General features: G+C 31.7%; 1 protein-coding gene across 1 annotated transcript; it reads left to right on the forward strand.

Moving 5' to 3' along the window:
• Positions 1 to 5815: 5815 nt before the first annotated feature.
• Positions 5816 to 11105, forward strand: LOC118059639 (uncharacterized). The gene is made up of 9 exons (XM_035072582.2): positions 5816 to 6904; positions 7446 to 7657; positions 7734 to 7924; positions 8006 to 8141; positions 8242 to 8339; positions 8909 to 8974; positions 9341 to 9430; positions 10266 to 10442; positions 10618 to 11105. The coding sequence occupies exons 1-9, from the start codon at positions 6315 to 6317 to the stop codon at positions 10654 to 10656; spliced, it is 1599 nt and encodes a 532-aa protein (XP_034928473.1). The 5' UTR covers positions 5816 to 6314; the 3' UTR covers positions 10657 to 11105.
• The last annotated feature ends 828 nt before the right edge of the window (positions 11106 to 11933 follow it).

The following is an 11933-nucleotide window of genomic DNA, read 5'->3' on the forward strand; positions in this document are numbered from 1 at the left end:
GAATGTAAACATATCCGAAAGGCACGACGGTCGGACAGGAGAAGTCCAGCCCTAAAATGACTCCACCTATTTCTAATACAATTGGTATTTAACATTAAATAATTTCATGTTCTCTTTTCATAATTAACCTCGTAAAAGGGTGTTAAGAATGCTTATGCCAAGTGGATTACTCGCGTGATAATATCATTTCTACTTAACATTACATCATTAACCATTAAAATCATCTTTTTTCATTCATTTTTTTTAAATAGACATAAATAAAAATAAAATAAAATTTATGACTCATCAAAAATTATAAAAATATCTTTATTTAGAATTTTTTTTTCATACTTATATTTATTTTTTTTAAAAAAATAAACTCGATAAATAATTAATAAAATACTACTATTTTTTTTCATTATTATCAAATTTCTCCTTATCATAAAATTCTTCTCACTCTATTCTTATATTCATTCGAGTTAGCACTGGTCATTACGAGATAAGACAAATTCTAATTTTGTCTGCTGATATTTTGTTCGGAAATATGATTATGATTTTTTTTTAAAGTGTTTTTTATTTAGAAATATATCAAGATAATATTTTTTTTAAATTAACGCATCAAAATAATCTAAAAATACTAAAAAAAATTAATTTAAAGAAAAACATTTATGAAATAAAAACTTTATATCTATCAATTCACTTAATGTATAATATTGAAAAATAATTGGTCTGTGGTAATCATGCAATAACTGTTAGGCTCGTAAAAAATTCGCTTGACAGTAGTTTTCAAAAGATACGACTAAGTCTCTTCTGTTGAAAGTTCCACGGCCAACATATGAAATTGCAAAACCTAACAACGAATGACCTGCGACTCTGAGCATAATATCAAAATAATATCATAACAAATAAAAAAAAATACAAAGCTTAATTAAAAAGGAATCCCAACAAATAAATAGAGTAAGCCTGAGTTAAATTGCAAAACCTACGATACCGGATCATGAGATGAAGATAATCTCATTAGAAGTAATCAAGAATAAAATATGAAGCTTATTTTTAAACCAACCCAATATTAAAAAATAAAATGAAAAGATGATGTCATACTATACTGACTCATGCTATTGCATGAAATTAATGACCCAGGTAATGAACATGATTTCAGTAAGTTAATTGAACAATTTATTTATTTCCTTTTCCTTTTCTTATTTCTCCTTCACACTAGGCCTTAATCAAGTCTGAAGTGATCTCGGGTTCGATTAAAGAATAGAAATGAAAATTAAAAAATAAATAATTGCTAAATGATGAAACTAGAAAAATTATTTGTAAAAAGAAAAAAAAAACAAGCAATCTCGATCGAACCTTTTAGACCACAGTTAATCATGCAGATTCATAACTTATAAAATTCAAGACTCGAGTTTAACTATTCAATTTATTTAATGTTGAATGTTGATTGATTTTTTTTTATATTCCAAAGCAAAAGGAATTGCAACAAAAAAAGGGATCAAATTACTTGAAAAAATAAATAAATGAGGATGAAATTGTAAAAAAATAAAATCCTTCAATTCTAAAAATCATTTAAAACAAGACAAATATCAATTAAAAGAATTGTGATCAAATATGAAAAATTAAAAAATTAAAGGAATATAAAATTTAAAAATAAATAAGTATTGAAGGATGAAACTAAAAATACATTAACTTAAAAAAAAAAAAACAAGATCACTTGAATCTCTTAAACCTGGGCCAATCCTTCAAAATATTCCTCAAAACTCGCTTCCAATGAAATCTTAGCCACGGTCTAGTCAAAAGGTTCAATTCTTAATCAATTTAATGTTGAAGGGTGATGTCATAATATTAATAACAAAATTTTCAAACCATAAAAGAATTGCAAAAAAATAAATTAAGAAGAAGAATGAAGATTAAATCATACAGGAACAAAAATTGAAGGAGAATAAAATCGTAAAAAAACTTCAATTCTAAAAATTGTCCAAAACAAAATAAACAACAATAAAAAAAAAATATGATAAATAAAAAATTAAAGAATGATGAAATTGACAAAAAAATTCCAATTATGGAAACCATTTAAAATAAAAAAAGATAATAATAAAAAGAACAGTGATTAAATTTGAAGAAAAACCAAATTAATGACTGGTTTGAGATTATGAAATGCGTGCGAAACTAAGGCAAAGAGAAAGAAAAAGAAAAAAGAAGTTCATCGACACCAAATCAAATGTAAAAAAGTCACACGTTTCTCTATGAAAAAGTAAGGTTATTGAGACGAATCCAACCACATCAAGAAAACCCGATGTTGATTGTCAAAACCCTTTACACATGTCATCCAAAAGCAACAGAGCTCCTGACATGTGTTATCACGCGACAGCCATAAATTTTTTATTGAATATTTTATATTTATTAAAAGGCTAAATCACCTTCTTAGTCGAAATAAATATAACAAAAAAAAAAATAGCCCTTTTGTGATAATTTATCATTTTTGTTTTTTTAAGGGTTTTATCGTTATTTTATTGTTCTACTGAAAAGAAGAAAAACATAAATGTTCCTGCTGGATGGCAGTTTATTTTTTTTAAAGGTAATTAAATAATTTCAGTGTGCTAAAAAAACAAAAAAACCAAGTTATCCCTAGTTAATTTCACATGAATAAGGGACCATGTGTGATGATCGAATTACTCTAAAAAATAATTCTGGAAAAGCAACTTGCTTAATGTCACGGTGATAAATGGGAGGTCTAATGCCACAATGCAAGTAAGCAAGTCCTTGGCCACCTCCAGAACGATAATCTTGACAGCTATGGTGCGCTGGTACTGGTGGTTGAATGGTTGCCCCGCCACATCGATCCTTTCAAAATCGAAGCTGACAGCTGCAAGCCAACAAGTCCGATGAGACTCTCTGTGCTAAAACTATTCATAATTCTGTCCCTTGTTAATTTAATTTGATTTCAAGCGTCTAATAAAATCTTCCATCAGCCCCCTCCCCTTCTTAGACCCAAATACAATCGCCAATGCCTTGAAAATACTCGGTGTTGGGTACAAAATTATTGCAATTAGGTATCTAGAGACGTTGCATTTCTCTCAATTGTTGCAAAATTCAACTCGTAATATCCAATTCAAGTCAAGTGACCGGAGGTCAGCTGCACGTTGCTGGTTTTTTTTTTATTTATTAATTTTTTTTTATGGGGTCTCATCCAAAAGTCCATTGCTAACCATTGAAAGATAAAACTATTTTTTGGGTGCTTGAGAGAATGGAAATATTTATTTTTAAAAATATTTTTTATTTAAAAATACATTAAAATAATATTTTATTTTTAACATTAATATATTAAAACAATATAAAAATACTAAAACTTAATTTAAAGCAAATAAAAAACCAAATTTTTTTTAAAAAACACTTAAAAAAACAAAAAGGCTTTTTAGCTTTGCTGGAGACAACAGTGGAAGATCTATTCAGGCTGGTTGGCATTCCTGGCTTCTTTTCTTTTCTTTTCATTTCATTTCACTATCCAAGTCTTTAAAATTGGAGACAGTGAGCTGTCAACAGACTCACAATTATGAAGTTTCATTGCTACCCTTCCATCACTATCACTATTAATTATTAAAATTTTTTTATATAAAGAAAAATTCACGTCGAATCACGGGAGAATCTGGTCCAGTCCTTGTATTTTAACTCAAATCTTCAACTTGTCCCTGCAAGATTAATTGCTTGCAATTTAACCCTGATAGTGGAATCGTTCTTCAATCTATCATTCTATAAAGCATTTTCATTCAAATCGACTAAAAATTCCGTCACGTGTGAAACTGCCACACAATTTGATTTATTAAAGGATACAGGAATGGAAAAACAATACAGCACCACATGGTAATTTTTTTGTTCAAATTTATTTTATTTAATAAACGAGGCTGTATTTTAATAAATGGTAAGTTTCTCGAGCGAGGAGATTTTCATCCATTTTAGAATGGAATATTTCAGAATAAACTAAAATATAGATTGGGAACTTGATAAAAAAATGAGGGACAAATTAAGCTAAAAGTCAGGCTGGGCTACCCTTTTCAGATTGTCGGTGCAACAGAGCATATGATTTTTGCCTTTGCCGAGTCATCAAAACGGTAATGATTCACGGTGGGAATTTCTTTTTGTTTAGTGTATGATTGACAGTTTAGCGGTTGTTGTGATATTGATATATCAAAAAGATATAAAAATATTAATTTGAGATAAAAAAAATATTTTTTATTTTTTTAAAAATATTTTTAAAATACAAAAATAAACGGGTTCGTTGTGTTTGTTCGAGAGTATTATTGAAATTATTTTTCAAAATGTTTTTTTTTTTTTATTAAAATATATATTTTTTATTTTTCTAATTTTCCTTGCATGAAATAAAAATATTCCAAAATATATTTTCCTCAAGATGAAAAGAATCCATTTATCTGTAAATCATACATTCCACGACACCAAGGATGTATATATATTCTGATTTTTAGCATGAAGATATGAAAGATATTAAATATATTCCAGAAAATAATATTCAATTCCTGCCATCATTAAAATAGAAAATGTTTTATACGCTGACGTGTATAAAAAATATATAGAAAGCAATCTAATAGCTACCTCCCTTCCCCATGTAAATACACCCCTTCCATAAATTAAACCAGTTATTGAGATAAAATGCTGTTATCAGTGAACTTCATTCTTGATTTATAAGATTAAACTTTGTGATTTTTATATTTATGGCGCTTTTAATCTACTAATTCGGGTTACAAATATAAAAAATTAATATAAATTAACATTTGTTTTAGATTTTTTTTTTAATTTCATTATTTGATATTATTTAATTTTTTAAAGATTGACTTTCTAATTTTTCTCAATTTTTTTTATTGGATTGTTTCGATTTCATAACTTAAAGCTATAGTTTTGTAGGTTAACTCGATTTAGCTTGTCTTTTATTAACTAGGTTACATGTTCATCATTCTAATTCAGGCTAACTCATTTTTTTTTAATCTTTTTTATCCAATTTTATACTTCTAATGGTTTTTCTGAATTCATTGTGATTTTTTTATATTAAAATTTTATCTATTTTATTATCATTGTTTATATTTTTATCATCTAATTAAAATAGAAGCACTATATTAAACTCGTTTGGGTCTGTGATTCAAGTCGCTTGGTTTTTTTTTTATATTTTTTTTAAATGTATTTATGATACCTAGACTATCATTGTCTTTTTTTATTTTTATTTTAATTTATACCTTTTTTTAATATGTATTTTTTAAAAATAATTATTTAATTTATGTTTCAATTAATATCCCTCATCTATTATTTTTAATTTTTTTTATCTAGCCTTTTTGAATAGAATAATTTTTTTAAATTTTTTTATATCTATTTAATTTTTGAAGATGTTATTTTGATTCATCTATAATATTTTTTTTTATATTTTACATATATAAAATTTATTTTTAATAATATTTATAACATGCACAACCTTACATGATATTTTTTTCTTTTTAATTTATTCAATTAATTTAATATGTATGGCTATTTTTATTATTATTTAATTGAATAAAAAATAAATTTAATAAAAAAATTTAGTAAACACCATATTAATATCCCATGCTGTGCAATTAAATATCTTAATTTATATTTATTTTTTTAATTTATTTTTTCCAATTATTTATACAGATTTATTACTTATAATTATAATTCTTTTACAAAAAAAAAAAAAAAACACATTAAAATCATGATATGACATCGGCGAGCTGGTAGAGAAAAAATCATGCATGATTTGCTTAAAGGAGGAGGAGGAGGAGGAGGAGGAAAAGAAAAGGAAGGAAATTCGAGTAAAAAATAAGAAGAAGGTTCGAGGTGTAATGTAGAGTAGATCCAGATGTACGTAACATGACCCACCACTCGTAAGAGACTTGCTTCCACATTTCCACGCACCGCCTAGCCTGGCCTGGTCTTATTTCACAACAGACATGTAAACAGAGACGTAGAAATCTTAGAGAGAGATACAGAAAGTCCACTGAAATCTAAAATTTCTCTTACAAATCCCAGAAAATTCTCTCCTTTCTAGTTTTCCTTATCATCCAACTCCCGCCATTTTGTCTACACCATCTAATACCTGAATTCACTCTCTAGTTCTTTTCTTTTCTTTGAAAAAAAGGCAAATAAAACCAAATTCTACCGTTTCCAAGATCGCCCTTTCTTTTGCTTCAAGTCCACTCCAATTTTATCAGTTTTTTATATTATTTTTGCAGATCAGAAAACTCATTTCTCAGAATTGATTAGAAAGAATCCTTCTGATTTGTAGCTCTTTTTTTGTTTTTTTTTTTAAGAAAATGGACGAGTTTGGTGTATTGACAGAACGTTTTGGGTTAAAACCGCAAGGGAAATCAGCACCAATGGCGGCATCGAGGGGATCCAATAATACCCAAATACCAAATTTCGCTTCGTCAAACCCGAAAACCTCCCCATATTCTTCTAAATCAACCTATAATTCCCATTCCCTTAATGGGTCTTTCATGGATGATCACGAAACTCTCCGTAGCAATTCGAAATCCCAGAATTTTGGTGATGATTTTGACATTTTTGGCGGTTTTCAAAAGAATTCAAAACAAACTAGCACTGGGCTTGGTTTCGATTATGATTCTGTGTTTTCAAGTACTAAAAATTCGAGTGCGAAATCGTCTTTTTATGATGATATATTTGGTGTGTTAAATGTTTCTAGTTCAACAGTTAATAATAATGTTGATGATGATATTTTTGGGGCGTTTACCTCTTCTTCCTCAAAGGCTGCCAAGCAAAGAGCACCGGTTGATGACTTGTTGGGGGGTTTTGGTACAAAATTGAAGCCTCCGAGCCGGAATGGATCTGTTGGTTATGATGATTTGATACCCGGATTTGGTTCCCGCAAATCATCAAGTGAAGAGTATGTGTTTTTTTTTATAGGAAATTTGATGGTTTCATTGATTACTTGCTTAATTGTTCTTTATTTATTTATTTTTAACTAAATGTCAATGCTTTATCTATTCACTGCTCTTGGTTTGTTTATATAGGAAATTATTTGCATACTGTGATAAATATCGTGTTTTATGTATGATTATTGAAATAATGGAGGATTTGAGTTCATTTTACTTGTACCTTATGTGGGTATTAGCCACAGTGTTCAGCTCCCATCTCGTGCTTTTCTCTATGTGCAGTTCAATGTACCTTTGATGCGCCTCTTTTGTTTACCTGCCACATATAACAAGAAAATGATGAGATGGTAGTTTGATGGCCTAAAACTTGAGACAGGATGATAGCTCAAAGTGTTTCTCCTAATTGAGACAGTATATTTCTCCTAATTGAGTGATTTACAAATCTGTTTTGGACCTCTTCAGTTTGACCCCATTTTCTGTATGATGTAATGGGACATGGCCATGGATGTGCAATTCTGATGCTTTGTTCTTGTCACCGTATATTTTTTGCAGAGAAAATATAGGAACAACCACACCAGCATTCACCTCAACAGAAGACCCTTTTGTAGTGCTTGAACAAACTTCAACCAAAAAAAAATTGTCCACAGACCCACTGGAGGAATTTGGTAAGTTTAATCATTCTGGAAGAACAGAATCTACTGTTTTGTCAAATCGCTCCCCACCATTGAGACCCCCTCCAAAACCAGGGCAAGTTTTGAAGACAGGTAAATATTGTTCTGCCTCCTTAAGTCATTTGTTCTTCTCATAATCTTAATAGTGTTATGATGCTCCATGATGCAGGAAAGAGTTCGGATGTTTCTGCCATAGATGAACTGGAGGACTTTGCTATGGGTAGGATGCAAACTAATGCTCATAGTGGATCTAATGGTCGTCATGCCAGGGAAGTAAAGGAAAGTGCAGATGATCTAGAGTTATTTTTCGGCAGGGGTTCTCGTTCCAGCAGTGTGCCAAAGTCAAGGTCTGAAGTTCCGGTAAGAACCACTGATACAAGAGTAAATGGTTTCTGTAACACCAGCAGCTTGTTTTTATTTGACTCCAGATGCCCCTGTTAGGACCCTCTATTTGATGCAAAGATAAATGCAAAAGGAAAGCCTGAATTCCCCACTAAAAAATCTTCTACTTCCTCACCTGGCACTAGGAAGACTTCTGCAAAAAATGTAATTGGTGACCTTTCTTCAATTTTTGGAGGTAATTTATTGTTGAAATTGGCTTTCATTGGTAGCAGTAGAAATTATCTTTTGGTGCATTTTTGTTTTATCTAATATTGATGGCTTTTACTCTGCCAAAGATGCCATGTTATCTGGAGAATTTGAGGAAGTTGATGGGGAAAGTGAAGAAAGAAGGAGAGCCAGATGGGATCGTCACCAGAGGACCCGGGATCGAATGGTGTGTCTTTCTTCAAACCATTTTTTTCACTCGTTTATCATATGTGATTAGGATTATGCTATTGACTGGATGGATTTATTCTTTTCTCTTGGATTATATTAATACGCTGCATGCTTGTTTATATAGAAGGTGAAAAGAAATTAGTTTATGTATGAAACAAGAACAGCAAAGGATTACAAAGTTGTAAAATCTGACCTGATAGTATTTATCTATCAGCTCTTCTGCCTGATGAATTCCATTCCAATAATCATTAATTTATAACCTTTTTGTACAAAACTCCTTGAGTAGCAGTTGAAAGAAGTGATTTGTCCATCTCTGGTTCTCTCACACTGTGAGTTACTTCATCTCGTACATCGTGTACTTCAAGAGTTACTTCATCCTGCCAGCATTGAGTAATAATGATTGCTGGCTATTGAGTCATAGCTGCAGCTCTTTCCTTTATCATCTAAAGCACATAGCTGATGTTCCTAGTTGACTGAGTGAAATTGAATAGTTGTTACTTTGCAGATTGAATTTGTATTTGTCATCATAAGAGATGATTTTACAAATCTGGATTGTTGTATCTACAGGAACAAGCAGTTGCTGATATGAACCAGCGTGACCGTCAAACTTTGCATGAGCAAGAGGAGAGGCGTGTAAGTAATTTTCAGTTGTGCCCTAGACTTGCAATGGATTTAGTTGGATTTTTGTGTGCTGACTACAGATTATTGCTTGTTTTTTTTTGTACCATATGTGTGATGCATGAATGCTTGTGGTGCTACTTTTGGGGTCAAAGATGAGTTGAAAGGAACTGAGTCTATATGTTGATGTGAAGCAGCATATGGTTTATAAATAAAAAAGCGAGTCTCTCAGTTACTTGCTGTCTCTTTGCGGGGTTGGATTGATGGGGTGGATGGCTTGTTGCTCACACTTGTTATATCTTCTAATGTTTTATTTTTTTCCTTGCAATGCAACCTCTTAACTTTGAGTAATATGTGGTGATATCTGATCTTAATTTGCAGAGGATAGCTGACAAAATGGATGTTCAAATAAAGCACTGGGCAGCAGGCAAAGAAGGCAATATGCGTGCACTGCTATCATCTTTGCAATACGTGAGTTTTTGAACGGCCCTTTTGAAGTATCTTTTCACATTTTAATATGCAAGATCACATCTATTTTTTTTTTCTTTCAGATTTGTTGCCTTTTGAAGTATCTTTTTGCATTTTAGTATGCAAGAAAGTATCACATCTATGTTTTTTTTTTTTTTTTTTCCAGATTTGTTGCTTTTTATTTCTGAATTGCTGTTAGTCTTCCAAATTGAGGAGTTTTTAGAATTTAAATATAGACCATTACACGGTTATGTTCCTACCAAACTGTGTTCTTACATCTTAAGGAGAATTTGGAACCAATCTTCAAAGAGAGCTTCTGGATTGATGATCACAACTGCCATTTCTGCTGAGAATGAATACTATGAATCATCAATATGTTGATATATTCTGTTCAATAATCTTATGCCTGGGTATCTATGAATTATGATGGTGAAGTTAACAGAGTTATTAGAGTTTTAATCTGATGATGGTGCCCCCCACCACCAAACCCTTTGCATATCCGTTTTTGTGTAGCTTTACAGGCACTGTTCTAATAGTGTAAAGTCCAAGCCTTTTCACAACCCACCATACTATCGATTACTCATATACTATACAAGGAAAATATTTCGCACTTAGAAGGGCCACTGGTAGCATCATTGGTTTCTATAACTTGTGTGTTTGCTGTGCTCTCTGTTTAAGAGGCTGCTTGAAGTGTCGGGTTGTAGTACGAAGGAAAATGAAGTGTCATTCCCATGTCTTGAAGCTATTATTGAAAGTTCAAGAATTCCTTTTCTGCTTAGTATAATTAAGCATGAGTAATTACCAACATATTTTTCTTTATATGCGGAATGATGAGCAGGTGCTTTGGCCTGATTGTGACTGGGAACCAGTTTCACTGACAGATTTGATCACCTCTACCTCAGTGAAAAAAGTCTATAGAAAGGCAACCTTATGCGTCCATCCTGATAAGGTGCAACAGAAAGGTGCTACTATCCAACAAAAATATATCGCTGAGAAGGTTTTTGATACCCTCAAGGTATAGTATGAATTTCCAAGTGTTGATATTAGGTATCTTCATTATTGGATGTTGGATTCTTTTCTTATTTATTTTTCAACCGTGGTTTAAAAGCTACATTTACTTTGCCACATCTAACTTCAAGTTTTTTCAATTTTGTGGTCTTTTTTTCCAATTTTTTTCGCCCATTAAACAGGAAGCCTGGAACAAGTTCAGCAAGGAGGAACTCTCTTAAATGCCTTTTGATGACTATTCCTCTGAATATGTGGGCCATACCATTAGGCAGTTATTGGACTTCCATTTCGAGGTAAATGATGCTTGTGCCCTGCGGTGCCGTTCTACACTTTTTAGGTACAACACCTCCGTTGCAGCATGAATCCTGAGGCTCATAGCTGAGAGATGCTCGTTCAAGATCACTGCTGTTGTGTATGATGGTGTAAATGAACGCTTCTTCTAGAAACATCAGGTCTTACAAAATTTAGAGAACCCTTCTGCAGGAAAAGTTCAACAACCATTTGCCAATTGCATTGATGTTGAGATTCTCTGGCAATTTTTTATTCTTTATTGTAATAATGATATTCCATGAGCCCGTGAATTTAATCCATTGAACAATCAGAGAGAGGTGTGGTTGTTTTGCTGTGCATTTTGCAGGCGCAATAAATTAATGATTCTTGAGTTTCAAAATCTGATTTTTTCAGCTTTCGCTGATATTCAATGTCACCTTTTTTTTCGTTGGTATGGTTTTATTTGTTTTTTGAGCATGAGTGAGTGTGTAATAATACAACATGATTACCAATTAGCATCGGACAAGTGGCCGCTAAATCATTTGGTAACGATGACGTGTTCTTTTGACTGTACCAACACAAGTAAAATTAGGGATAAAATTGAAGTTACAAAAGAATTTATAATTGCTGGACCAAATTGAAATCACCAGATTTTCGGAAGAATGGTAAAAACTTTTAATCCTTGTTTCACTTCAGGCTTGAATTCTAGGTGGATGGGCAATCCTACAACTACATGGTTTCAAATAAGGGGTTTAATAATATGCATCTAGCTCTTTCAAAGTCAGAGATCAAGAACTTAGCCATGGAGATCACTGCCAAAACGTATGAAAACGATGTTGATGTTAATATCGGAAACAAATATTTCTTAACTACCATGCAAAGCTCAGATGATCTCGAAGTCAAGAAGTGGGTTCAAGAGGTTTAAAAAATATACGGCAAGCAGAATAGGCAGGGCGTTGCTGCTGGTCGCAGCATCGGCTTTGTCAGCTGCAGATACTATAAACAAGAAGGCAGCATCTATACACATTTTTTCTTGCAATTTCATGTATTTTTCCAATCATATTAACTTTATTTATTTCGTTGTGGCACTAGATTCGAAATCAAAATCATAATGTGGCCTTATACATCACTTCATATCCCCGATGCTTTATTTATCGCTTGTAAGATCTTACAAACTGTGTGGGAAGTCACCGCCTTCTTTATGGTTTTCTTGCCTACAAGGGACCCG

Source organism: Populus alba, chromosome 14 (assembly GCF_005239225.2).
Source record: "Populus alba chromosome 14, ASM523922v2, whole genome shotgun sequence".
In the NCBI taxonomy this organism is placed as follows: domain Eukaryota; kingdom Viridiplantae; phylum Streptophyta; class Magnoliopsida; order Malpighiales; family Salicaceae; genus Populus; species Populus alba.

What these genes read in the sequence shown, in the direction of transcription:
- LOC118059639 (XM_035072582.2), top strand. Translation starts at nt 6,315, where the DNA reads ATGGACGAGTTTGGTGTATTGACAGAACGTTTTGGGTTAAAACCGCAA. An exon ending in AGGGCAAGTTTTGAAGACAG is followed by an intron (nt 7,658 to 7,733) that starts GTAAATATTGTT and finishes TCCATGATGCAG; the next exon opens with GAAAGAGTTCGGATGTTTCT. An exon ending in ATGAGCAAGAGGAGAGGCGT is followed by an intron (nt 8,975 to 9,340) that starts GTAAGTAATTTT and finishes CTTAATTTGCAG; the next exon opens with AGGATAGCTGACAAAATGGA.